This window comes from Acomys minous (assembly GCF_964271855.1).
Source record: "Acomys minous genome assembly, chromosome: 10".
Classification (NCBI taxonomy): Eukaryota; Metazoa; Chordata; class Mammalia; order Rodentia; family Muridae; genus Acomys; species Acomys minous.
Genome location: NC_140491.1, coordinates 60,795,154 through 60,821,029, shown reverse-complemented (window position 1 = coordinate 60,821,029; position 25,876 = coordinate 60,795,154). Strand labels below are relative to the sequence as shown.

The window sequence follows — 25,876 nt, the reverse complement described above, 5'->3', positions numbered from 1 at the left end:
ACTTGAGGAGGAAGGCAGGAAGTAGGTGGGTTGAGTTTGGGAGAGACAATCAAGGGATGAGCCAACTTCAGCCTCCTGTAGTCTTCAGATGGGGGAGTTGAGGCAGGGACTTCAGAGTGCTGGTCACATCAGATCCACAGTCAAGAGCAGAGAGAAATGGACACACACATGCTCACCTGCTGGCTTATGTTCAGCTCTGGTTCTTCACTCTTATACGTCAGGACCTCATGCCTAGGGGATAGTACCACCCACAGTGGGCCGGGTATTCCCTCATCAGTTAATTTAAAGTAACCTCCCATAGGCATGGCCACAGGCCAACCCATTATAAATAATTCCTCACTGAAATACTCTTACAAGGTCATCTTGACAATTAAAGTATTGCAGGGGCGACTGTTGAGCTCCTGAGCAAGCACCTGCAATTCAGAGGTTGGAGGGTCAAGCTTCTGCTTTTCCCTGAGTGTCTCCCAGAGGTGGGAGAGTCAGAAACCTTCCTAAAAGGATCTGAGGTCTCTGCAAGCATTCTCCTATCCTGGGAAGTCAGGCCTCGGTCTTTTGAGGCCGGGCAGAAGTTGGATATTTGCTGTAAAGTGTTGTGGGAACATGGGGGACAAAAATGACACCGATAACAGTGGAGAGGGTGCCTAGCAATTTCTTAAGCTGTCAATCAACTCCAATGTTGGAAACAGCTCTGCAGGGATGTCTGGGGACAGAGGGTCTACTGAGGCTTCCTGACTGTGTCTGAGGGACAGAGACATCTCTGGGGCTGCTGCTGAGGAGACACAGTTAGGAAGTAGCACTTGTGTGACTTAGGCCAGCCAAGGATTTGGAGCAAGGAGTCTCTGCAGGTTGCAAAGCAAGAAAGGTTGAGAGGGGGCCACGACGGGGGACTGTCAGAGGGTGTAGGTGAGGCCAGGCCAGTTTCCCTGGGAAACTGATTGCATGATGAAGATAGGACTACTTCTAGAAGTGTCCCTCCTGGTCCCGAGCAGTGCCCCAGCCTCTTCCCAGCACAGATGTTTGCTGGAGAGAAATGTGAGGGGCGGGGTGAGCGCTGGTTTCAGTTGTCTAAGACTGTCTTCCTCTTTGGGGGTGCCTTTCAGTTGTGTCTACCCTGGGCTGACACAGCCTTTCTGTCTTTGCAGCTCAGCCATCAGATGTTCTGGAGATGCTAGATTTTCACAATTTGCCCTCAGGGGTAACAAAAACCACAGGCTTCTGTGCCACTCGACGATCTTCCAAAGGGCCGGATGTTGCCTACCGTGTCTCTAAAGATGCACAACTCAGCATGCCCACCAAGCAGCTGTACCCTGGTAAGAAGTGCCCCATTCCTGTTCTGGGTGGTGGAGTTCTGGGGACTCTAGGGTTCTGGCCTGGGGGCAACGAGGAAGCCTGAGTGGGTGGTTGTAGAAGAGCCATGGGTGTGAATTCTGGGAGTGAAACCTACCACCCACTTACCACTTGTGTGCCTTGTCTGTGCCTCACCGGATCCAAGCAGGCAAGTTTCCAGCAATGATAGACCACCATGACAAAGGGCAGAAAGGAGCTGGATGCCCTCCAAGGGATGAGGTGAAGAGAGAGCTCAGGTCCTGGCAAAGGAAAGGCTGGTAGTAGGGAACACAAACCTACCTGGGGCCAGTGACACTGAGAGACACAAGTCCAACCTTCTGGCTGGCAGCCAGCATGAGGGAGCCTTAATGAGAATCTGCTGCCAGGTGCCAGGCCTCTGCTTTAATTATGTATCCAGAGGGAGCCATGTTGGGTGGAGGTATACATCCGAATTAGTCGCACACTTGGGTATTTAGCTCCGATCCTCCACATCTTGTGGTATTGATTAAGTGTTTATTCACTGATGAGCAGGTGATGGGTTCCTCTCTCCCTGCCTTGGGAGGACCTGTTGGCTCAACCTGAGGTGCCCCAACCCTGCTGACCTGATTATGAAGTGAGCCAGGCAGAAAGCATGCGTTTAGAAGCCCGCGTTCAATCTCTTTTTTGTGGTCTGGATGCGACCCCAACATTGAACTAGAACTGGGCAGTTTTAGCAAGCTATCCTGTCCCAGTGAACCTCCTGTCTCCACCCCGAAGGATGCTCTTGCTGGCGGTGTGGTCACTTCCTGTGGCCTTCTCCTGTCTGGGTTTTTTCCTCCATCCAGCATCTCTCTGAAGTCATTGTGACTTTAAGAGTTTGTAACTGAGGGAGGAGCTGGGTGCTTTGGTCCAAGGTGTCATATTGGATGGATGGGTGGCGTGCACAATGCTCCCCCTTGCAGCTTCAGAGGGAGCAGCCTGGGGGCTCCAAGGAGCAAGCCCTTGGTGCAGGACTACCCTGGCTCACAGATGCCCGGTCCAATTCATCTCAGATGCTTTCTGAGCGAGAACCCACCCTTCCTCACGGGGAGCTGCAGGGAGTCTGTGCCTTACTCTTTGGAGACAGCATATTTTTTGGAGAGAGGTCACTTTTAGAACCCCAAGTCTCATTTTTTAAAAAGACTTGTAATTTTTCTGCCCTTGTGGCCCGAGAGTTAGAATTTCTGAATTGGCGCCATAGAGTCCTGGGCCCAGGCAGGAAGGTGCTGCTGGCAGGGGACGAAGGGATATGAAGCTGATGTGGGAATAGCTGTGGGAGGGGGGAGGCTCCCAGCACAAGGAGCTTCACACAGCCTGCCGCTAATAGCCTCTCTTAACGCTGCCACCCAAGGCAAGAGTGCTAGCAGAGCAGGTCGCTAGAATTCCAGTCTGTCACTCAGTTCCCCCTGGGTTAGCTTATGGTAAGAATTCTCCTAGGACCAGGGAGATGAGCCTGGGAAACTGAGTGGATCCCCAAATCAGATGATGGGGGATGTTTTTGTGGTTGTTAATTAGTTTGTGGCTCTTTTGTTTTTGAGACAGTCTCAGGTAGGCTCAGGCTGCCCTTGAGTGCCAAGCAGCTAAGGAGACCTCGAACTCCTGGTCTTCCTGTCTTCACCTCCCAAGCGGTAGGACTATAGGCACGTGCCACTGTGGCTGCCTCCAGCCTGCCCTGAACTCTTACCCTCTTGCCTTGACTCCCCAGTGTGTGGCACCATAGACCTGGGATTTATTTATTTACTTTTGACAGGGTCTCAGGTGTTCTAGGCTAGCCTGAGATTTCGATTGCCAGTCAAGGTTGGCTTTGAACTTCTGATGTCTTGAATCCACCCTAAGAGTGTAGGCATGCATCGGTTTGCGGTTTGTGTGGTGGGGGCAGTGATCAAACATGGCGCTCCAGAGAGTGCTCTACGACTGACTGAGCCCCAGCCCCAGCCTTCCCAGAGGCCTTGGGAAGTTTTTGTTTTTGTTTCTTTTCTTCTGTCCGCAAATTAGTAACTTGATTGGGCATTCAGACTTGCTCTAATTAGGGTGTGTGTGAAGGGGGGCACTGGGCCACACACTGATTGTCGTTAGGGGCTAGTGAAGCCAAGGTGGCTTCAGAGTGTCTGCGGAGGAATTCGTATGGAGTCAGTCTCCTCAGATCCCACAGGTCAGTCGGGCACAGACTTATGCATCATCTGGTCTATGAGGCTGCACAGCTCAGAGCAGGCGGTTAATCCTGGAAAGTCCTGGAAGGTACTGCGGGCTTTCTGATTGGCAAGTGCTCAGGAAACAGGTCAGACCTTGTGGGATGTCTTCCATGGGACTCATGTGGCCACTTGCCAACCATTGCCAAGGCAAGAATGAGAGCGACTGTGAGCTACCTTCCAGAATGTGGGAGCTGCTCGGCTGCACCAGGGTGGGGAGGCTGGTTGTGGCAGCTGCACATGAGGGCCTGAGGGCTCCAGGCAACTGCAGCAAGGCTGCACTGAGCAGAGCAGGAATAGAGGTTTGTAATTGTCTTAGTGCCTAGTGAAGCCCTAGAGGGCGGCACAATTATCCCCTCATAGCCTGTGTGGCTCTGGGTCTCTAGATGGCTGGGCATGTCTGTCCATGGGGGTACAGTCTGGTCATTCTCTTCCACAGGGTGGGCACCATATCTAAAAGAAACTACCTGTAGACAGCCAAGCTCAACTGTCCCTGTGTCCCTGTGTCCCAACAGGCTGCTTGCAATGTTCTCCTAAGTCGCACTGTGGCAGAGCCGCTGATCTCACCTTGGGTGTAGAGGACCGATCCCCAATGTTCTTGAGCTGGGCACTGAGGTCTTAACACCTCAGCTGAGGAGGGAGCCGAGATTTCTGACTCACTCAGGACTCCAGACAGGGTGGGTGGGGCTGAAGCTCTTCTCCTCATGCCTCCTTGTCAGGGCTCCATCTTTACTCCAGGATCCTACATCGTCAGCAGGCCCCAGGCTCCAGTAGCACCCAGTGACCCACAGAGTAGCCTGCTGCTCCTACTGTCCCCTCCCACTCCCACTGGGCAGAGGTCCCAGTCCAAGCAGTCCACTGGTGACCACAGGCTAAACCACTTCTTGGAATGCTGGCCCTAGACCATGGCCATGGGTGGAGGGCAGGGTGCTGTCTGCCTGAGCAGGCCCATATAAGGACTGAGGACAGTGAGAATACAGCACCCGGCCAGAGGTGCTGTTTCCCACAGTGAGCAGAACTGGGTGTTCTCCGAGAGCTTCTGTCCACCCCACCCATATAGGAGTATGTGGGATTCCCTGGTTGAGGGCTCCCTCACCCCATTCCCTGTACAACAAGTTGTGGGATCTCTTAGCTTAGCAATGAGTTACCCTTTCTCCTCTATAGTGAGGAGTTTTAGGATGGCCTTTGCCTAATATCCCCATCAATATGTGAAGTCCTTTGGTTGAGGGATGGCCTGTCCCTTGTCCCCACATGGAGTGGTATATGGAATCCTCCAGTTTAGGAATATCTTGTTCCTTGAACCCCTATACAGTAGGATATAGGGTCCCTAGTGCATCCCGAACTGTGGGGTGTGAGGGTCCCCTTGAGGAGTGGCCCACCTTGGCATCTAAATGGTGTTGGAGGTGCCCTCCTATTGCTCCATGTTAGAGCCCAGCTGTCTCATGGTGACAGCCAGCTGCAGGTGCCCTGCTGTCACCTGAGGACCTGGGGTCACACTTGGTGGCCTTAGAATAACTCCTTCCTGCAGGAAGTGACAGCTGGTAGTGATTCTTCAGGCCTATCATCTTCCTCAGGTGACGAGAGTCCCTCTGGGTCCCCATGAGCCGTCATCCTTATGCTGGCTCCCTGCCTAAAGCTCTCCACACCTACAGTGAGTTCCTGCCCCCTGTCTCGTCTTGCCACCTCCCCTCAAGCCACACCACATTGGCTATTATTGAAATAACTTGATTATTGTTTCTGTCCCTTAAGGAAATGTCACTTCCTCCACAAGGGACAGTGTCCATCCCTTGACTTCACCCTGAAGTCCCGCCCATATTAGAGGAATTGTCATAACTATTGATTACCTCACCACAGCGAGCAGTCCGTCAGCCAGCTCATCACCATTGACTTAGAATGAGTCAATTCCATGGCAGCTGCACTTACTAGCCGCCTACTGTATTCCTGCCGTGGACTGGTACCTTTGGGTGTTGGTGGAAGGAGAGAGTATCCCAGGAGGGAGGTAGCTGGCCCTCTGCCACCCTCACCTCTCAGCAGTGGCTTTTCTGAGGGAGATGAAACACAAAGCACCAGACAGCAGATGCACTTCTTCCAGACTGCCTGGAAGCTTGGAGTACAGTGTCAGCGGCCAGCTCTTGTCACAGTGAGAAGGGACCTCCTTAAAGTGACTATAAATCCATTGTTATTTTGCCAGGAGAGAGATTAATGTTCAACACAACTTATCTTTCTCAAGTTTTGTCTGAGCTGAGAAAATGTGTTACCGTAGTGATTTTAAACATTGAGAAAGAGCACTTTAATGAGCTGGGAGAGACGGGTTGGCTGTCCTCGGCCGTAGATCATGACGGAGAAAGAGGACTCTCTCATGCGCCATCCTTCTCCTTCTTTCAGTCAATGGCTGCAAGGGACACAGAGGCAGGGTGGGCACAGAGGCAGGACAATGACTGCGCGGTGCACCCTGGATGCAGGCAGAGACCTCCAGGCTGCTATAGAGACTACAGTGTCCACTTCCTATGGGGACAAGGCTCCTCACTGGCCTGGCTAACTGGAGGCTTGCACTGGGCATGTATGGCGGTTCTTGCCATCTCAGCTAAGGCTGAGACCTCCATTTTCCTCACATCCCTGATGCAGTATTGATGTTCAGGGCATCAAAGCAGTGAGATCTCGCATGTTCTCTTCCAAGCAGCTTCCTGTCTGGAAGTTGAGGGCAGGCTAAGCAGGTCCCTCCATGGAGCCTGTCTTTCTTCAAGCAGCTGCTCTAGAGCAGCCTGCCGTTGTCATCCTGACCCCAGGGGAGCTGGTCATGCTGCCAAGCACACATACAGCTCCCTGCACACTAGCCTCTTTACGCATGTGCTTGACTTGGGCTAGGACACATGGCCATTCCATGTCAGAGACTGAGGGCCCTTTAAGGAGCGGTCATGACCTCACGGGATGGTTCTTCCACTGCCTTCCTATCCCACAATGCCCTGGGCCACATCTAGGGCTTGCACAGTTTCACTGCTTGGAGCTCCCACAGCCTTCATAAGGTCTCTCTGCCTGTGTCCTACGTCAGGAATGGGAAGGAACAGCAGTCAAGTGTCCCATCCGTCCATCCATCCACGTCCTTACTGCTCCCCTCCCTCTGACATTTTACTTTCCCCTAGCATGGTACCTGCAGCATGCAGTTTTATCAGCAGAGGGCGCCCTTGGATAGCTTTGCTTAGGAACTATGCAAAGCAGCCTGGCTACGACAGTGACTGGTGGCCTTCTGGGCCAAATGGCTGTCCTTGTTCCTACTCTAAAGGAGAAGGTGAGATAGCCAGACACTCTTGTCCCAGACCCATAAATCAGATTCCCAGCCATCTACAGAACAGTGTGTCTTGGTGACACCTCACCACTGTGCCCTTTGTCAGCCTGTTCCTGCTGATAACTTGCTGGCTGGGTATCACTTTCTGAGGGATCTGAGAGGTACACTTTCCACGGGTGGGGGAGGGGAAGAACGTTTCTAGAACATTTTCCCTCTCATTAATTGGCTGTGTTGCTCACACCCTCATCATACCCAGGGCCTCGGCAGCAAAACTTCAGTCATAGGAGGACAGACTTTTCCACCAGGAGCCCTGGGGAGGTGGCAGCCAAGGTCCTCACTAAGCTTCAGGCAAGGGTGGCATCAGGAGTGGGTTCAGGTACCTTCAGGGACAGCCTAGGGGCTTCCTATATTGAAAGTGACAACCCCTCCTGTTCAACATACTAGATATTTGTTTTTCTTAAAAATTTAAGCTTGGAGCATTTAAAATTTTATTTCTGCTTTTTCTTTGATTTGCTTACTGACAGAGACATATCAGAAAGGGTGAGTCTAGGTACGCCACAGGCCTGTAGTCTCCCACCCTCTCTCTTCCACTCCTCTTATCCCCTGTGATTGAGGCACACCGTGCCCAGCCTTTCGTACAGTAGGAGATGCAAAGGTCCTTTGTAAGCTGCCCCTGTTAAGGGCAGGTCTCAGTCCAGCAGGTCTTGGGTAGGACTCATAAGCAGATGCGTGGAGGTGCAGGGTAGAGCCAAGGAGAGGGTGTCGTGGGCTCCTCACTAGAAGGGACACTGCTGTTTTCTGGAGAAGCTTGTGTGGCCAGTATGCCTTGAACTGACAGCTTGACACCCCCCCCCCCGCCGCCACCTGGTGGTGGAGGAGGAGGCTGCAGAAGCTTCATCTCAGGCAGGTGAACTGCAGAGGGGCTCCACCCATCAGAGTTTGCCAGATCTCTGAGCTGGCTCATTGCAGCCTGCCATGGCTGGCCAGGGTCTGGTTTTCCTATGGCCCTCTCACCCTGTCCTCTGTTTCAGAGTCTGATTTTCCTGAAGACTTCTCCATCTTGACCACTGTGAAAGCCAAGAAAGGCAGCCAGGCCTTCCTGGTCTCCATTTACAACGAACAGGGCATCCAGCAGGTGGGGCTGGAGCTGGGCCGTTCCCCTGTCTTCCTCTACGAGGACCACACAGGGAAGCCTGGGCCTGAGGAGTATCCACTCTTTCCTGGCATCAACTTGTCAGATGGCAAGTAAGTACCCTGCCCGCTGAGGGATGGGGTGGAGCTGCTAGCCGGACATCGCGGGACAGCAGCTAGCCTGGCAGTAGATGGCATATGATGCCCACATGCTGGGGACCAGGAGGATGGAGCACTGACCTCCCCAGGGCTTGTTCTCATCTCTAAAACCCCAGGGACCTTTGCTGTTCCCTAGCTCTGTTTCCCGTAGAACGCACTGAGTGCATCCTGTGCTGGCCCTAGGGCAGAAGGGGCAGAGGAGGGTATGTGGCCACACCTACCTATTCCCTAGGAGCGTACCCTTTCTGGATCTGGCACAGTGTCTGTGTGAGCGAATGAAAACAGAGCCCTATCTTCAGAATTCTGCTGTGTGCTCCCTGAGTGCTGGTCACCATCCCTAAGGCACCTGGAGACTGTAGGCCACGGCTCCTGGGGTTTCTAGCAAGGCTTTGTGTCAGCCCATCACAGCTGCCATGGAGTGGGTGTCCTGCATAAAAATGGGGCCCTTGTGATAGTGTTATTGTGACTGCAGCAACCCCCCCCCATGACTCCTTCCTATGGCTGAACCCACCCTGAGCCCCCATGCTTGTGCCTCCCAAGGGCACCTCAGGAGCTCCCAGTGTTTGCGCCTTAGATATGAGAACTCTGGTTTGGAGGATCTGAATGGACTAGGGATTATCTTCTATCTATTCTCAAGAAGCTCCTGTGTTACAAGAGCTCTTTCCGGAGTCTGACCCCCCTTTATTGTAAGTAATGAGGGGCACATTAGGACTTCGCATAGCAGGACTCTCAGAAGCCCAGGACCTTCCTAGTCGCACTCAAAGAAGGGAGTTAAACAGAGACCACTCTCTGACCTAGGGCAAGGGCTTTCTGCTTCATTAGCATTAATTTCATGTTGCCTATATTCACAATGGGAAAAGAAGCCTACTGTGGCCTTTGACACAGAGGTCTGAAGCCAGTGGCTGTGATCTCTTCCTTGACTCTTAGAGATTCTCTCAGTGACAGTACTATCCTTGTGTGATATTGCCCAGACTCGTGCACAAGATTGTCACCCAGTGGCTTTGTGTCACATGGCCCTTGGGGACTTTCCCTGCCTGAATATTTGTTTCTTTGCAGGTGGCACCGGATTGCTATCAGTGTCTACCAGAAAAATGTCACCTTGATCCTCGACTGTAAAAAGAAGATTGTAAAGTTTCTCAACCGCAGTGAACACCCCATAATAGACGTCAATGGCATCGTCATGTTCGGCTCCCGGATTTTGGATGATGAAATATTTGAGGTAGGCATGAGATGGATGGTTCACCATGACACTCGAGGACAATGTGGCAAGTGGCGGCCCTCCATGTAGAGATGCTGCGGCTGCTGTGGGAGGTCCATCTCCTCAGCTGGGGATCGGTTTGACTCTCATTGCTTCCCGTAGGACACTGTGGCTTGTGAGCGGAGAGGCCAGCTTGGCTAGCACATGAATGTAATGACTGCCCCTTTCCAAGCAACCCAGTCCATGTGTCCTGGGTACCAGGTTGGAATAGACACAGGGCAAGCTTGCTCTGACTGGCACCTTCTGGTGGGCAAGGGTTCTGCTGAGGAGAGCCAACTTCCTCTGAGCACACGTGCAGGCCAGAGCTGGGCCATGCAGTGGGATCGTCCTGACTCAGTGTGTGTGTGTTCTAAGTCAGCGGCGGTCCAGACAGGCCCAGCAGAGCCTGCATCCTGGGGAAATGCTCAGAGACAGGAGCAGGAGGCACATCAGGGGCTGTGGCCTGCACTGTAGTCCACAGAGTCCTCTGGGTTCGTGTGGGGCATGAAAGGATTTGGGCAACTGTCTTGATTCAGGAAGAAGGTTGAGCGCCTGTGCAGGTGTCTGGGTGGGGGTGGGGAGTGGGGAGGGGTGGTCCTAGAGGCCACTTGAATCCAGAACAACTGAGACAGCACCTGCTACCACACCCTTAGGTCTGAGTCCCAAGTACATCCACAGCCTGAGTTCTTGGACTTGGGCTGGGACACTTGGCATGGTTTCTTTTCTAAGACATACATGGCCTTTGTGGAAAGCTTTGGGGTGCAGGGCTCCCTGACTGGAGAAGTTTCATAGTCACCTGGAAAATGGTCTCTGAGAGCTATCTGAACTCTCAGGACAGGATGGGGGAAGTGCCCTCCCAGCTCTCCAAATGCCGTGTGAATGCCATTTCCTTGTGTTGGGTCCCCACCATGGGGACATGTGTCACCTGTATCTGGGGAGGCTTGCTGATGGCCTCACAGCTGCAGTGGGGGTTCTAGGCCATGTCCTCTTAGTGGCTCAGGGTCCAGCAAGCTGGATGCAATGCCGAGTCTACCCTAGTGCTCTGCCAAGACTTAGTGACCTGACATCAGTTGCAATGTGACTACTACATAGATCTGTGACTAAAGTGACATGTAGTTGTGTGTCATAAGGAGTGAGTGCCAGATAGTGTGAATTACAGTCACTATGGAGGTTGGGCCGAGGTCAGCTGGGGCGAAGATGGGATAGAATTTGCAGTCAATAGCCAATCGGAGCCCAGAACAGCCAGCTTGCCTTCTATGGACACGGGGTGGGCCTACAGGAGAAGGTACGAGCAGGGTATGTCTGCTGGACTTAGCTGCCTTAAGCTGACACTGTAGCTGGGGCCTTCTACCAGCTGGGACGGGCACATGGGTGCAGACAGTGCTGAACCTGGAAGCCATGGGGCTGCCCTCAGGGCAGGCTTCTGAGTGGACATGCCCGGGAGTCTGGGATGAGCTGGAGGGTGGCCAAGTGGCCTCAGCTGGACAGGCAGCTGCTGGCCTCTTGTGGGGAGCTGGTGCTTACCGCGGGTTTAGAGGTCAAGTACTGCTTTTACCGGTTACTCTGTGGGAAGGCCTAGGCAAGCCTGAGATGCTGGCAGGTTCCAGGACCGCTCTGGAGAGTGTGCGTAAGAGGAGCTGAAGAGAGAACTCTTAGCCAGTGGAGCCACAGTGGCTCCTGATGTCCAGTCTCTGGTAACCAAAATCTTGAAAGCAGTGTGCAAGGACATCCCAGGGCTGAGCAAAACATTGGATCTGACTGAGTTTGCTGTGTGCTATTGGTATTGGGCTGTACCAAACACTTGTCATTTTTGCAGGAAGTCCCTTTTATTATCAAGATTCTGGAAAAAGCTTTGACCCTTAAAAGAAAACTCTCTCTCTCTCTCTCTCTCTCTCTCTCTCTCTCTCTCTCTCTCTCTCTCTCTCTCTCTCTCTGTGTGTGTGTGTGTGTGTGTGCCTCTCTCTCTCTCTCTCTCTCTGTGGTTTATGCACATGTGGTTTATGTGTGCAAGTTCTTGTTTGTGTGCATATGAAGGCCAGAAGTCAGTGTCAAATGTCTTCCTCGGTCACTTTCCACCTTGTTTTTGGAGACAGGATCTTGCTGAACCTGGTAGCCACTGACTCAGCAGCACTGGCTGGTCCCTAAGCCCTATGGATGGCTGTTTCCACTTCCGCAGATCCAGTCTGACAGGCATGTGCCACCAGGCTCAGTCCTCACTCTTGTGTGGTAGACACTTTACTGACTGAGCTACTTCCTCAGTCTTGGTCCATCTTAAAGTGCAAGATCGTCAGACAAACCCCTAATGGAGCAGCCAACACTGTCCAGAATGCCGGGGAAGGTTCTCTAGCAGAAGCTCAGGGAACTGGACCCAGCTCAGAGGTCTTTACTGGGTGTTCCCCATAGCTGAGGCTCAGTGACTGCAAAATTCAGACAATAATAATATACGTGTGTGTGTGTATGTGTGTTTGTGTGTGTGTGTGTGTGTGTGTGTGTGTGTGTGTGTGTGTGTGTATGCGTGTGTGTGCACAGGAATCACTCCACAAAAAGCACGCACAGCAAGTCTTCTGTAATGGTTACCTATTTATGTTGAGACGAAGACAGGTCTCTGTTTTCAAACTCGCTTGGATACTGGCTGCAGAGTCCAGTTTTGCCTCGTTGGCTTTTTCTCGCCATGCACAGGTGGGTCTCACTCTGCAGCTGATGCCTGGCAACTCTGTTGGAACAGCAGGGTGCAATGCACTCACAGTCCGGAGTTTCTGGTGAGCCCTTTTCCCCTGCCATGGAATTTGATTTGAGGGAGAGCGGCTGCCAGAAGCCCAGGATTTTTGTTGACCACAAGTTGTTAATGGTCTGAGGTCTGTGTTTTCCCAGCCCCAGGGTTTCCTGGCTGTTAGCTGTGCTCACGGTGGGAAATTGGACCTGTCTGCCTTAATGAAGACCAGCTAGGGCAGCAAGGTGGGGGGGGGAGGGGGCTTTTCCTCCTCTTTGCTTCTTCCCAGTGTAATGGCAGAGGAGGAGAGCTGGCCTCAGTCTCCTTGCAAGTGAATTTTTATCCCTTTTGAAATAGAAGTGATTTAACTCTTGGCTTTCCAGGTTTTAGATAATGGTGCTCAATGTTTTCTCATTTCCAGTGCCTAATTTCTCTAGAAGATTCTTGCTGGAAACTTGTCCAGTGGCCTTTTCGTCCCACCAGATTCTTATGCTTGTTAAAGGCCAGTCGGCCCCATAGCTCTCTGGATTTGGAGAGAGGGAGGGTGCCAGAGCTGAGGCCTAGGCCAGGTACTGTTGGTACAGCCTCACCATGCCCCACTCATCACCTCTTCTAGGCAGATTCACAGGACCCTACAAGGCTTCCAAAGGGCCTTGGGGAAGCCTGGGGTGCCCATAGCCCCACAGAGAACCCCCAGGACAGAAGTAGAGGCTTCGGTGGCCCAGTATCCTGTTCAGCTCTAGGGCACAGACATGTTGAGCCCTGGCACAGTGGCCCTGGCAGGCAGTCTCTGGCAGCTGCTGGCTCCCTCAGGCACAGCCCCTTTGCCTCACTAGCTTGGACTTGATTCTTGGGGTTTCCCTGATGTTTAGGGGATGTTGGACATACCAAGGTCTGGCAAAGCTATATAGAGAGGAAGTGAAGGTGTGCAGGGTGCATGCTTTCAGCTCTGCCCGGGTGAGCTGAAAACCTTCCTGGTTGAGGATTTGGGGCTCAGCACTCACATCTGTGAAATGGGTGCAATGAGGCCACCACTGTAGGGCTGTGTATGGAGGGCCGTGTGAAATGCCTGCCTACTCAAGGGCTTCAGGGATCCATGCTGAGCCCAGACTCTCGGTGACCCTCCTTGCCTGTTGCCCGTGGCACTAACTGCTCTCTCCGTGGAGGCAAAGATGCTCGCTGTCTAACCTCTGGATTTTCCATGCTCATCTAGTATGCTTTTCCTCCCCCTCAGAGACGGGTGGGGGTGGGACTGTGGGGTGTGGGGTGTGGGGGTGGAGTCTCATGACCACGCCCTTGTCTCCATCTGAGCTGAGAGCAGACCGGAAGTTGTAATCCTGGCTGAGTTACTGCTCCTGGGACACCCTGGCCCCAACTTCGCCTTGCTATCCCAGAGACCCACTGTGAAACATGGGCTGCAGTTCTCATCACTGGGGCTTCCCACTGTCTGGGGCTTGGGGGCTTCCTAGAGACTCACTGAATGATCTGCCTTGCTCACTTGGTCTAACCCCATGCTGCTGCCTTCCCTGTATAGCTGAGTCTTGTCGCTTTCCTTGCAATGTGCCTGAGATCTGACATACAGGAGGTGCTGGGCAGGCCAAGACCCCATGATACAGGAAGGTGGGGGTGCCCCATATGGGAAAACACTCCTTTTCATCCAGGGATGAGCTTTGGGGTTTGGGAGCAGGGACACAGTTGTCAGGGAAGGGGGCTCTCTGGATGGTAGAAGTGAGCTGTTCATTGGTGGAGTGTCCTTGCAGACAGGCTGCCAGCAATAGCAGCTCCGTGCTCTGCCTGCCCACCTCAAGGTGCTGGGGGCTGGGGACCCTGTTCCCATCTAAGGGCTTGGGAAGCTGGCATCCGTGGCTGAGCAACTTTTCAAAGATCATCTGCAGCGTGGCGGCAGAGAGGGACTTCTTCAGCCAGGTAGCCTTGCTCTGGGCCTCTGCCACTGGCTCCTGTGACCCTCCATTAGCCAAAGACATCCGAATCCCTGGTCCTGTGGGGTCTATGAAACTTGGGACATTACAGAAAGGACCAGAACAAACAACTTTCCAGGATGGAAGCTCATTCAATGCTCTATCCTGCATGACGCTTGACTCCGCTACCCCCATCCTCCTATTTCACACCCCAAACTGGAACTTGGGGCTGTTCTTGCTCTGTTGTCTGCAGGTTCGAGGCTGACCTGTGTTTTCAAGGGAACAACAGAGGCTGGTGTCGCCTGTTTTCTCTAAGGCCCTGAAGTGGAAAGGCCTTCTTGCTGGAGTATGCCACGAAGGAGGGCCACGGAGGAGGCTGAGACTTTGGGGATAGAGGGATGACCGGTTGCAGACTCTGGGCCAGGAGCCAAATGTGCTTTTAAGCTGTTGAATGTTTCAAGGGGCAACAAGACCAAACAGACTGTAAACTCAGCTTTCACTGTGTACCCCCAGTTGCTGGTGGGTCCCCCCTCCTGACCGCACCTCAGCATTTGAAGAAGGCCAAGTGTTTGCCTAATCCTGGCTTCCCTGTTTCCAGGAGCCCAGCTTTTCCACTGACGTGTTTTTTCCTGGAATCTGCTCTGAGACAGGAACGGGCTGTGCTGAAGAGGTGCTTTCCTCATCAGTCAGCCCAAGGGGATCTGGGCCTGGCCTTCTCAAACAGGTCTGAGAGCCAGCCATCTTCTGTGTGAGTGGGGAGCAGAGCCCCGGTCAGCAGTGTGGCCCCCAGATCCAGGCCTGGCTTTAGCCTCTGTCTCCTCCCAGGGACTCTCAAGTCTCCTGCCAGTCACCTGTCCACCGATGGCCTCCATGGCAAGCTTTAAGGGGCCAGGGATTCAGCTCAGGCCTGTTGTCAAGTGGGGATGCAGAGCCAATGGAAAAGCCTTGTCTCACTGGGGGGTGGAATGAGGTGACAAATTACCACAGAGAGCTGGTCCCTGTTTGTGGGAGTCTGCCAGTGACTGGTGGACAAGCTGCAGAGTCCAGAGAACAGCCGCTCTGTGTCCAGCTCTTTGCATTGCGTCATCTCTGTCATCCTCCCCTGTTGGCCTGATGGCCATGCACGTCTCAAAAGGAGCAGCCAAGAAAGGCTGGCTCTGACTCTGGTTGCAGAGGGCTATGATCTGGCTGCCAGAAGCCTCTCTGATACCATCTCTGTGCCCCAGTGCCCACCCACTATGATGTTGCAGCCCAGGGGTGGGCAGTCTGGGCCAGCTGTATCAGAGTCTCTGTTGCTACCCAGGCCAGCGTAGCTGTGGCTGTGGCCATTCTGTGAGAGACTCCTCTGCTACTACTCTAGGCCCCTGTGTCCTGACCTACAGATGGGAATTTGGAAGCCTTTAGATGGTAGGTCCTGAGTTCAGTAACAAGAAAGGAAATCTCCAACCCTGGCACTCAGCTGCTCATCCTGGGCATGGCCAAGCGGTGGGGGGGGGGGGGGGGATGCAAATGGCCCAGCAACAGATGAGAGGAGTTTGTGTCAGTAGGTGAGCAGGGTGTTGAGTGGGGTCATGCCCTTCTGGCTCTAGACCACAACCCACAGTTAGCCAGTCTGTTCTTCTGACTTCTGCTCAGGCTTAATGTAGATGTGGCCTCTGGCCCTCTCAGGCCAGCATGCCTGTGCTCTAGCTGACTGAGTGAGCCTTAGCATGTGCTCTTGTGTATATGCATGTGACATTTATGTGTACGGTGTGTGTGTGTGTGTGTGTGCATGCGTGAGCACGTGTGTCAGCATGCATGCCATGGTGCACATGTAGAAGTCAGTGTGTGTGTGTGGGTATGTGTGTGTGTGTGTGTGTGTGTGTGCGCATGTAGCACGTGTGTCAGCATGCATACCATGGTGCACATGTAGAGGTCAGTGTGTGTGTGTGTGTGTGTGTGTGTGTGTGGGCTTGTGTGCGCACGTGCAGCGCGTGTGAGTGTCAGCATGCATGCCATGGTGCACACGTAGAGCTCACAGGACACCCTCAGTTGCTGACCCTCTCTTTTTGCCTGGCTAGAAGTGGGATCTCTTTGTTCTTCTCTGTTTCCTATAATAGGCAGCTGGTCCATGAGATTTCAGGGATTCTGCCTCTGCCTCTCATCTTACTGTAGGAACACTGGGATATGCACTACTATGACTGGCTTTACATGGGCTTTGGGGATTTGAACTCAGGTCTTCATGCTTGCGTGCCACAGGCTTTATTCAGGGAGCTCTGGCCATAACGTGTCTTTTGAGAAGCCCCAGGACACTAGCCAGTGTGGATTCAAGACTTTACCTGGCTGTGTCTTCAGTCTGCCTGCTCTATGGTACCCCTCCCCACCCCCAATTCCAGGAAGGGCAGAGCTCTGTTCTGATGGCTTACCTGGGACTGACACACATGGTGACAGGTGGCGGTAAAGTGGAGAGTCGGCTTCCTTCCAATCTCGAAGGCTCCGGGTATGGGCATGTCACACACTTCCTCACAAGGCTTACCCTAAACCTAGTGGTCTCACTTTGAAACCCTCAACTGAGCTCCATCCATGTCCTGTCTTTGGTAAGGTCGTGCTCTGGAGTTGAAGCGTTAGAGCTGAAACATAGCTTTGGAGCGCCCCCCCCCCCCCCCCCCCCCGTTTAGCTCCTGTCTCTAAAACAGCCTGGAAAAGGCCTCCTCTGACCCCACCAGAGCATGCGCACTACGGCGTGAGGCCCTGGACACTCTGGGCACTCCTGAATGGCTTCCAATTCCCCAGCTCCCAGGCTTAGGAATGGCTTCGGGTTGGGAGCAGGGGTTGGCCCCAGCCTGTGCCGTGGCTGGCAGCGGGCCACACAGGGTGATTCATCTCCTAAAGCCCTTGGCTGACTGGCAGCCAGATGGGAGGTCTGTGCTTCTGGAGACCCAGGAAGGCACCGTATGAGGTTGGCAGCAGAGTGGAGGTTCAGTCTTCACAGGACTTGCCTAGCCTGTAAGGGTGTCAGGCTTGTTCCATGGAAACTGTGAGCTGTAGTGTCTCCCAGAAGACAGGGCTGACCTTAGGTTGGAAGTCAGGCCTTGTCCAATGACATCATGCTGGGCTGGCATGTGGTGGACATTCTGATCCGGTTCCCCTGGGAGCATGGTGACCAAGAAGCTCTGGGAAGTTGGACCTCATGTCACTGAGGGAGGGGAACAGGGTGGCAGGGACACGTGTAGGGAGAGCAGAGGGACAGACAGTATGCCACCTAGAGGCGGGGCATGCGACTGAGGAAACTGTGAGAGCCTAAACTGCTACCAGGCTATTGATGGGTGAGAGTGTGTGAGCACTGACTCAGGGGCTCCAGGGGGAGCTGATGGTGGTCTTGGTGGTCTTGGCAGTGCAGGTGGTGATGGTGGTCTTGGTGGTGTTGGCAGTGCAGGTGGTGATGGTGGTCTTGGTGGTGTTGGCAGTACAGGCGGTGATGGTGGTCTTGGTGGTGTTAGCCGTGGAGGTGGTGATGGTGGTCTTGGCAGTGCAGGTGGTGATGGTGGTCTTGGTGGTGTTGGCAGTGCAGGTGGTGATGGTGGTCTTGGTGGTGTTAGCTGTACAGGTGGTGATGGTGGTCTTTGTGGTGTTGGCAGTGCAGGTGGTGATGGTGGTCTTTGTGGTGTTGGCAGTGCAGGTGGTGATGGTGGTCTTGGTGGTGTTAGCAGTGCAGGTGGTGATGGTGGTCTTGGTGGTGTTAGCCATGGAGGTGGTGATGGTGGTCTTGGTGGTATTAGCAGTGCAGGTGGTGATGGTGGTCTTGGTGGTGTTAGCAGTGCAGGTGGTGATGGTGGTCTTGGTGGTCTTGGCAGTTCAGGTGGTGGTGGTGGTCTTGGTAGTTTTGGCAGTGCAGGTGGTGATGGTAGTTTTGGTAGTGTTAGCTGTGGAGGTGGTGATGGTGGTCTTGGTGGTGTTAGCAGTTCAGGTGGTGATGGTGGTCTTGGTAGTGTTAGCAGTGCAGGTGGTGATAGTGGTCTTGGTGGTGTTAGCCGTGGAGGTGGTGATGGTGGTCTTGGTGGTGTTAGCAGTTCAGGTGGTGATGGTGGTCTTGGTGGTGTTAGCAGTTCAGGTGGTGATGGTGGTCTTGGTGGTGTTAGCCGTGGAGGTGGTGATGGTGGTCTTGGTGGTTTTGGCAGTGCAGGTGGTGATGGTGGTTTTGGTAGTGTTAGCTGTGGAGGTGGTGATGGTGGTCTTGGCAGTGCAGGTGGTGATGGTGGTCTTGGTGGTGTTGGCAGTGCAGGTGGTGATGGTGGTCTTGGTGGTGTTAGCTGTACAGGTGGTGATGGTGGTCTTTGTGGTGTTGGCAGTGCAGGTGGTGATGGTGGTCTTTGTGGTGTTGGCAGTGCAGGTGGTGATGGTGGTCTTTGTGGTGTTAGCAGTGCAGGTGGTGATGGTGGTCTTGGTGGTGTTAGCCGTGGAGGTGGTGATGGTGGTCTTGGTGGTGTTAGCAGTTCAGGTGGTGATGGTGGTCTTGGTGGTGTTGGCAGTGCAGGTGGTGATGGTGGTCTTGGTGGTGTTGGCAGTGCAGGTGGTGATGGTGGTCTTGGTGGTGTTAGCAGTGCAGGTGGTGATGGTGGTCTTGGTGGTGTTAGCAGTGCAGGTGGTGATGGTGGTCTTGGTGGTGTTAGCAGTGCAGGTGGTGATGGTGGTCTTGGTGGTGTGAGCCGTGGAGGTGGTGATGGTGGTCTTGGTGGTGTTAGCAGTGCAGGTGGTGATGGTGGTCTTGGTGGTGTTGGCAGTGCAGGTGGTGATGGTGGTCTTGGTGGTGTTAGCCGTGGAGGTGGTGATGGTGGTCTTGGTGGTGTTAGCTGTGGAGGTGGTGATGGTGGTCTTGGTGGTGTTAGCAGTGCAGGTGGTGATGGTGGTCTTGGTGGTGTTAGCAGTTCAGGGGGTGATGGTGGTCTTGGTGGTGTGAGCCGTGGAGGTGGTGATAGTAGTAATAATGGTGGTCTTGGTGGTGGTGATGGTGGCCTTGCTAATGTTGGTGGTGAGGATGGTGATCATCTGTCTTTCTCCAGGGTCCATCTATGAGGTATTTCCTGAATGATGCCTTTATACCATCCGCCCTAGACAGGATCTAGGGAAAGACACCAAGAAGACATATTTGACCACTTGAAGCTGTTTCCTTAATTCTCCTGTGAACACAGCTCAGCCCACTCTCCCAGCCATACAGGGAACCACAAAGCAGTGTTTCTGGCTTCCCTTCCCCTGGCTTAGACACTTTTTGTTCCCACCCTGTGTAGCCCCATAAGTAATAATACAAAATCAAGATTTTCAATGTGACTTCTGAGGGTCCCTGAAAGTCTGAATGGGTGGTCTGTCTACAGGAAACTTCTGAGGGCACAGGGAGTGGAGGAAAGCACCCCACGGTGGCACCCAATTGCTCTGCTCTGAGCCTGTGGGAGAATCCCCCGGCCTGCTGCCTGGGTGTGTGGCCTGGCTGGCCCTGCGATCCTTCACCTCTGTTGGAAACATGTCCCGCTCTGCTCCAGTTGAGGAAATCGGGTTGGGTCTTTCCCTGGCAACCGCCGAGGCCAGTCCTCTTTCCATCCTCCCAGACAGGGAAGTGTGGCCTGCTGTGGTTTGGGAAAGTGCCTAAGATCACACAGTGTGATTCAGATGGGACCCCAGGGGAGCTTGGAGGCTCTCAAGTTCCACCTTCCTCCACCTGGGACAACAATCAAGGATGTCCTGGGAACGTGTACAGGCCTCAGGTGCCTAGGTGTGTTTTGAATGGGTGGTGGAAGGGCATGGTTCTGGGTGCCTTATGGCCAGGGAGTGTGACAACGAGGACTCAAGATTTGCTTGGCTAGTACACTTGTGGGCCACCTCTCCTGCAGCCTGGAACAAGAAGGGGTTATTTTCTCAACTTAGTTGCACCTGTCTATTTCTAGGCATGAGGTAGTCTGGTTAATTAATTAATTTTATATCTCGATTGCAATTTCCCCTCCCTCATCTCCTAGCTCTTCCCTCTCACCTCACCTTCCCACTATTCTCCCATCCCCCTCCTTTCTCCTCAGAAAAGGCTCACAAAAAGAGGCCTTCCATGGATATCAACCCTCCTTGGCATCTTCTCCTATTATGGCTAGGCAAGACAGCCCAGTAAGGGGAAAAGGGACCCCCAGGCAGGCAACAGGGTCAGATACAGCTGCTGTCCTGCTGAGCCATCTGGGTAAAATTTGATGATGAAATCTGTAAGTTATGCAAAAATCTGTGGGGATCCCCACAGAGCACCATTGGACAGGGTGAGGGCCAGGTGTGGCAGCCATGGTGTGGGGGCTGGTGTGCCTCAGGGAGGAGGAAGAGTGAAAAGGAAGGGGAGCAGAGAGGGGATCCTATTATCAGAGGGTGCACTGCTAAGCTCTCTGCTGTATGCGCGTTCGCTGCATAGGCGCCAGGATTGCAGACTCTCCAGCAAAAGCTTTGCTAACATCTCATTATTGGTGGAAACAGAACTGACTTGCTCAGCAAAATGCTTTGGGCTCTATGAACACCAAGGACAGCATGATCTCTACTGTGTCCAAATGGACACAGATCTGTCCTCTGCGGGAAAATGGGCCGCTCACTTGATGGCTGCCAACATGGGTGCGTGGTCAGTGCAACGCATTGGAACAACAGTAATGACCAACAGGCATGGGGGGAGGGGTGCAGAAGCTTCTAGAGGCTCATTAGGGGCTCAGAAAGTGAAAAGGATGTTATGAGAGTGAAGGTGGCATTCAAACACCGACACCTTCTCAGGTGATTTAGAGTCGTCATAGGCAGGCTGTGTGGGACTGCCAGTTCTGGGTTGCGGCATTTGATGTGATGCCAGGGGTTGTCCTGGACCCTGAGGGTAGAGGAGTGGGTTGAGCTGCTACCCACTCTGTATAAGCCTCTGTGGGTGACTGAGTGGTGAGAGGGTGTCCTGTGTGTGCTGTGAGCAACTTAACACTGTGGCCTTATGGTCCAAGTGAATGGCTCTAGGGAGCTGGGAGGGGTGCAGGCAAACTTCCTGCTAGGTGGCCATGACAGTGGTCTTACATCTGTGTCCTGTGAGACAACGAGGGAAAAAGTCATTCATCCTCTCACTTGGAAGTGTGAGGGTAGGGTCAGCCCTGGAGAAAAAGTCACCTTCGCTGAGACAGAGTGGGCCAGAGAGGGATGGTCACTAGACCTTGTGTGAGGAGGGCACAGTCAAGCTTTTCTGTTCCCCATGAGCTCAAGACATCCTATGGGGATGGAGAGGGTCTCGGTACAGCTCTTGAGGACTCATGAGCTGCTGGTGAGGGACACTCAGGTTCCACCTCAGTGCTCTCTGAGGGCCAACTGCATACTATATAATGGGGCCCTCCCATGACATGCACGTGTACACAGACAAAACAGTACACATGCAGTATATATTACAGCCGTCATCTGGGTTATGGCTCCTACCTGTGGCATTCATCATTGCATTGTACTTATTTACCATCTTTGGATGGACACATGGTGCTACCACTCTGGGGCTATTGACAGTAATGCTGTGTGTGTGTGTGTGTGTGTGTGTGTGTGTGTGTGTGTGTGTGTGTGAGAAACAGAGAGAGAGAGAGAGAGAGAGAGAGAGAGAGAGAGAGAGAGAGAGAGAGAGAGAGAGAGAGAGAGAACACAGGGGGAGAGGAGAGAGTTGGCCTGAGTCCCTCTCTTTTTACCTTTAGGGGTGAACTGATATGGGGAAATTTGCTCAAGTGTTTGTTCTGGTTTCCAAGGTTTGAACTGCTGGGTTGTATGACAATTCTGTGTTTAACTTAATAAAAAATCAAGCATTGCATCTTAAGGAAATGCCCCCTCAGTCCTGGAGGCTGATGGAGACAGGGACATGCCCTTCTGAATGAATCTAGGAGAGATTCATTGGTGCTTTGTAACTGCTGTAGCTGTGAACAGCAAGCTGGCAAATGTGCAACATGTGTTTGGTAGATGGAAGGATACATTGTGGGGTGGATGGATGGGTGGGTGGATGGTTGAGGAATTATCAGCTGGAAGGATGGCTAGGAAGATGGAAGGGTGGGTTAGTGGACGGTTGCTGCCTGGCTGGCCGAATGGAAAGGTGGATAGATGGATGGAGTGGTGGGTGAATGCAGGAACAGGTAAAGGGATGATTAATAGAAGGGTCAATGAGTAGGTAGGTGGGTGGGTAAGGAGATGGGTGGGCGATGAGTGGATGGGCAGGTGAGTAGATGGATGGGAAGACAGATGGATGAATAGAAAGGTAGATAAATGATTGGGTGAGTGGATGGATGGATGCATGGATGGATGGATGGATGAAAAGGTAAGTGAGTGGAGGGGTGGGTAGGTGAATAAATGGACGGTTAAATAATGGATTAATGGAAAGGTAGGAAAGTGTATAGGTGGATGATTAAATAGATGGTTGGGTAGATGGATGGATGGGTAAATAGATGGATGGATTGATCCTTAGATGTGTCAGTGTAGCATAGCATCTTCTGGGAAGAACTGTGTCACCTCTTGAGGTCTTTCCTAGACATCTCTCTTGCCCAAGGCATTGGGCTGGGTCCCCTGGGCCCCTAGATCCCTGTGAGTACCTGTGCTGCCTGATCATGAGCTTTTTGTCCTTTTGCAGGGTGACATCCAACAGTTGCTCTTTGTCTCAGACCACCGGGCTGCCTATGATTACTGTGAGCACTACAGCCCCGACTGTGACACCGCGGTCCCTGACACACCTCAGTCACAGGACCCTAACCCAGATGAATATGTGAGTCCCCTCTGGCTGGATGCATGGTGGGAGCACAGGTAGCCCCCCAGGGTAGTGCAGAGTCAGCAGAACTGTGACTATGAAGGACCCTGGAGGCCACAGGACCGAATTTTAAACAAAGCATAGGGGAAGCAGTGTCTGACCCACTTTACCACTCAGGAGCCCACCTCCAGCCCATCATGGAGTCTCTCAAGGGAGTGTCATCAGCAACAGTGCCCTTTAACCCCTGCTCCCCGCTCCCCACAAACCTAGATGGATGCAGACAGGTACCCCTTACCTTCAGGCTGTGGCCTCAGTTGCTCTTTAGAGCTCAGTCCATTTGCTCAGGGCACCCAAAGTTTTACTCTAGGGTGTATTCTGCCCTTAGTGTAGTGGTTCATCCCTCGACTCCCAGGGTAAGCAGTAACTCTGCAGGGCAGTGTCTCTCCCCTTTGTCCTTTCTCCCCATTTCCCACTCTGCTGGGTCCCTCTCCTCACCCCTGTGCCCTCCTCCAGCAACACCTTCCTCGTTTTATGTGCAATTCTTTCTGGTACTCTGCCTGCCTCTGGCTGGGCTGTCTCCCACTGCCCTGGGTATCTTTGCATCTTAATCTCCCTGTGTCTCTCTTTCACTGCTGGCCAGAGAAGGTGGAGATTTCATGGGGCTATAGGATTCCCTGACTCAGGCCACCCCCACAGATCCTCAGATTGTGTTGGATGGAGCTCTGAGGCCAGCCACCACCAGGCCCCTAACTTGTATTTGAGCATAGAGTGACTGCTTGTGACTGCTAGCCATTCTCTCTGGGTACCCATGTTTGGGGGCTGAAGGTCAAGTTTGCTGGCCTGGCTCTGATTTCTGTGGGTCAGACGTAACTACTTTTAGGGCTCAGCATTTGCTGACCTCTCTTGGGAGCCTGTGGGGATGTCCATCCCCACGTTACACTTCTGGAGTTTGTTCAGCTTCTCGGGGAGAGGCTGAGGGAAGAGCCCAGTCTGGAGACCCTGCTTTTCCACCCAAGTTGGGACAGGGAGGTCGACTGGCTCTAGTAATACATCCATTTTCTTCTTCCTACGGACACTGTTGACTTCAGTACCCAGAAGGAGAGGGTGAGACCTATTACTACGAGTACCCATATTATGAAGACCCTGACGACCTGGGAAAGGAGCCTGCCCCCACGCAGAAGCCAGTGGAAGCCGCCAGAGAAACCACAGAGGTTCCTGAGGTCTGATATGGATGGGGGCTGGGCTGGGGAGGTTCCTGAGGTCTGATGTGGACAGGGGCTGGGCTGGGGAGGTTCCTGCCCTCCCCGCCAGGCCACAGAGTAGGGGAGGGTTAAGAGCCAGAGGCTGTGAACATTGTACATACCTGTAATTCTAGCACTTTGGACACCAAAGCAGGCTAGTCACGAGTTATAGGCCAGCCTGGGCTACAGGGTGAGAGATACCCTCTTCTCCCTTCTCCCCCTGAAGCTTTAGCTGTGGTTGGACCATTTCTGGTGTGTCCCTGGGTGGTCCTCCATCGAGTCGTGGCACTCTTGGTATCTGGTGCTCATGCACTGGCTGCCCACCTCCTCATTTCTCTGCCTGCCAGGGATTGACGGCTCTGAATCCAAGTCCAAGCCATGGCCAAACTCTACATCCACACTCTGCAGCTCACTCTCCTACTAGAAGGATGCCAGTGTGGGTCCTTGGAAAATCCTGACTGTCTCTCTCTACCCTCTGCCCCCAGGAACAGACGCAGCCTCCACCAGAACCCCCTACAGTACCTGAGACCAGCGACCCGGCCGGCAAGGAGGACGATCCAGGCATCGGGGACTATGACTATGTGCCTACTGACGACTACTACACTCCCTCCCCATATGAAGACTTTGGCTATAATGAGGGCGTGGAGAACCCCGACCAGCCCACGAACCCTGACTCAGGGCCCGAGGAGATCCCCACCAGCACCACCGTTAACTCCAACACTTCTAATGTAATTGCTCTCCTTCCTGTTTGTGTGGATCTAGGGGGCAGGGTGGAGAAGGGGCAAAGGCCACTGCTGTGGGTCACTGCTGAGCACCTACTTCCTTGGATAGCCTTCCTTGCATCCCCCCTCCCCCCGCATCTTGGCTCCTGTGTCCTCCGTAGCAGTGTTGAGTGTGGTTCAGAAGCCATGGGCTTTTCTGAGCATATTTCAGTCACCCCCCCCCCCCCCCGCAAAGTGAGTAGAGTAGCTTGCTGGGCTCTGATTTCTCATCCTCATCCTCAAGGTAACTCAGATAACACCGTAGTTTCTGGGTTCCACCCAGAACATCATAGGTGGTTCTCCAGGTTGCCAGAATAGCTCTCATGGAGCGCTGCCCTCTTCACTGTTAGAGAGAACCTCAGTTTCCAGTGTGCAAGCTCTCATCACCAACTGAACGCAGACATCCCCGAGGGATGGAGTACAGCTCTGAGGGACACTGGTGCTCCTCCCTGCCCTGGCAGCTTGAGGGAACCATCTCCATGGTGGCTGGGAGGTATGCGGAGTGGCTGTGGGGGCCACAGGTCCTCCCGCATGGAATCTCCCATGGGCTCTAAGCTCCAGATGCTCTGTAGTGAGGCTGCTGGCTATGCCATGTGCAGGAAGTCCTGGGCTCAGAGCTTTCCAAGCACAGCCTGCATGTCCATGTGGTCGGCTTCTCTGAGTGACCCTGCCACTTCTGTCCCTTAATCTGCAGCCAGCTCCATCTCCAGAGGAAGGGAAGGATGACCTGGGCGGTGAGTTCACCGAGGAAACCATCAAGAATCTAGAGGAAAACTACTATGATCCGTACTTTGACCCTGATTCCGACTCCAATGTCTCCCCGTCGGAGATAGGGCCAGGCATGCCAGCTAACCAGGACACCATCTATGAGGGGGTAAGAGATTTCGGCTTCTCTCTGCACAAGTGCATTTGAGTGGGGGCTGGGGGAGGGGAGGGTAGCACTTCCAGAAGTCTGAGGGTGGCAAGAGTGACCTAGGCTGCCATGCGCCTTCTTTCTTATTTCAGTTAATTAATTCCTGATTAGAGACAGGGTCTCACTGTGTAGCCCTGGCTGGCCTGAAACTCTGTATGTAGAGCAGACTGGCCTCACAGAGCTCTACCTGCCTCTGCCTGCTCAGTTCTAGGACTAAAGTCGTGCGCCACCACGCCTGGCTGAGCTTCATTCCTTAAAGCTGGG

At 53.3% G+C, this 25,876-nt stretch overlaps 1 protein-coding gene across 2 annotated transcripts in view; it reads left to right on the top strand.

Annotated features, from left to right (window-relative positions):
* COL5A1 (collagen type V alpha 1 chain) overlaps positions 1 to 25,876 on the top strand; it is a 147,134-nt gene that overhangs the window by 35,469 nt on the left and 85,789 nt on the right. For both annotated transcript variants that reach the window (XM_084798098.1, XM_084798097.1), the window contains exons 2-8: positions 1,143 to 1,310; positions 7,848 to 8,061; positions 9,163 to 9,325; positions 22,584 to 22,715; positions 23,786 to 23,917; positions 24,424 to 24,666; positions 25,394 to 25,573. In XM_084798098.1, coding sequence (XP_084654224.1) covers positions 1,143 to 1,310; positions 7,848 to 8,061; positions 9,163 to 9,325; positions 22,584 to 22,715; positions 23,786 to 23,917; positions 24,424 to 24,666; positions 25,394 to 25,573 — 1,232 coding nt within the window. The remainder of the gene's footprint in view (positions 1 to 1,142; positions 1,311 to 7,847; positions 8,062 to 9,162; positions 9,326 to 22,583; positions 22,716 to 23,785; positions 23,918 to 24,423; positions 24,667 to 25,393; positions 25,574 to 25,876) is intronic.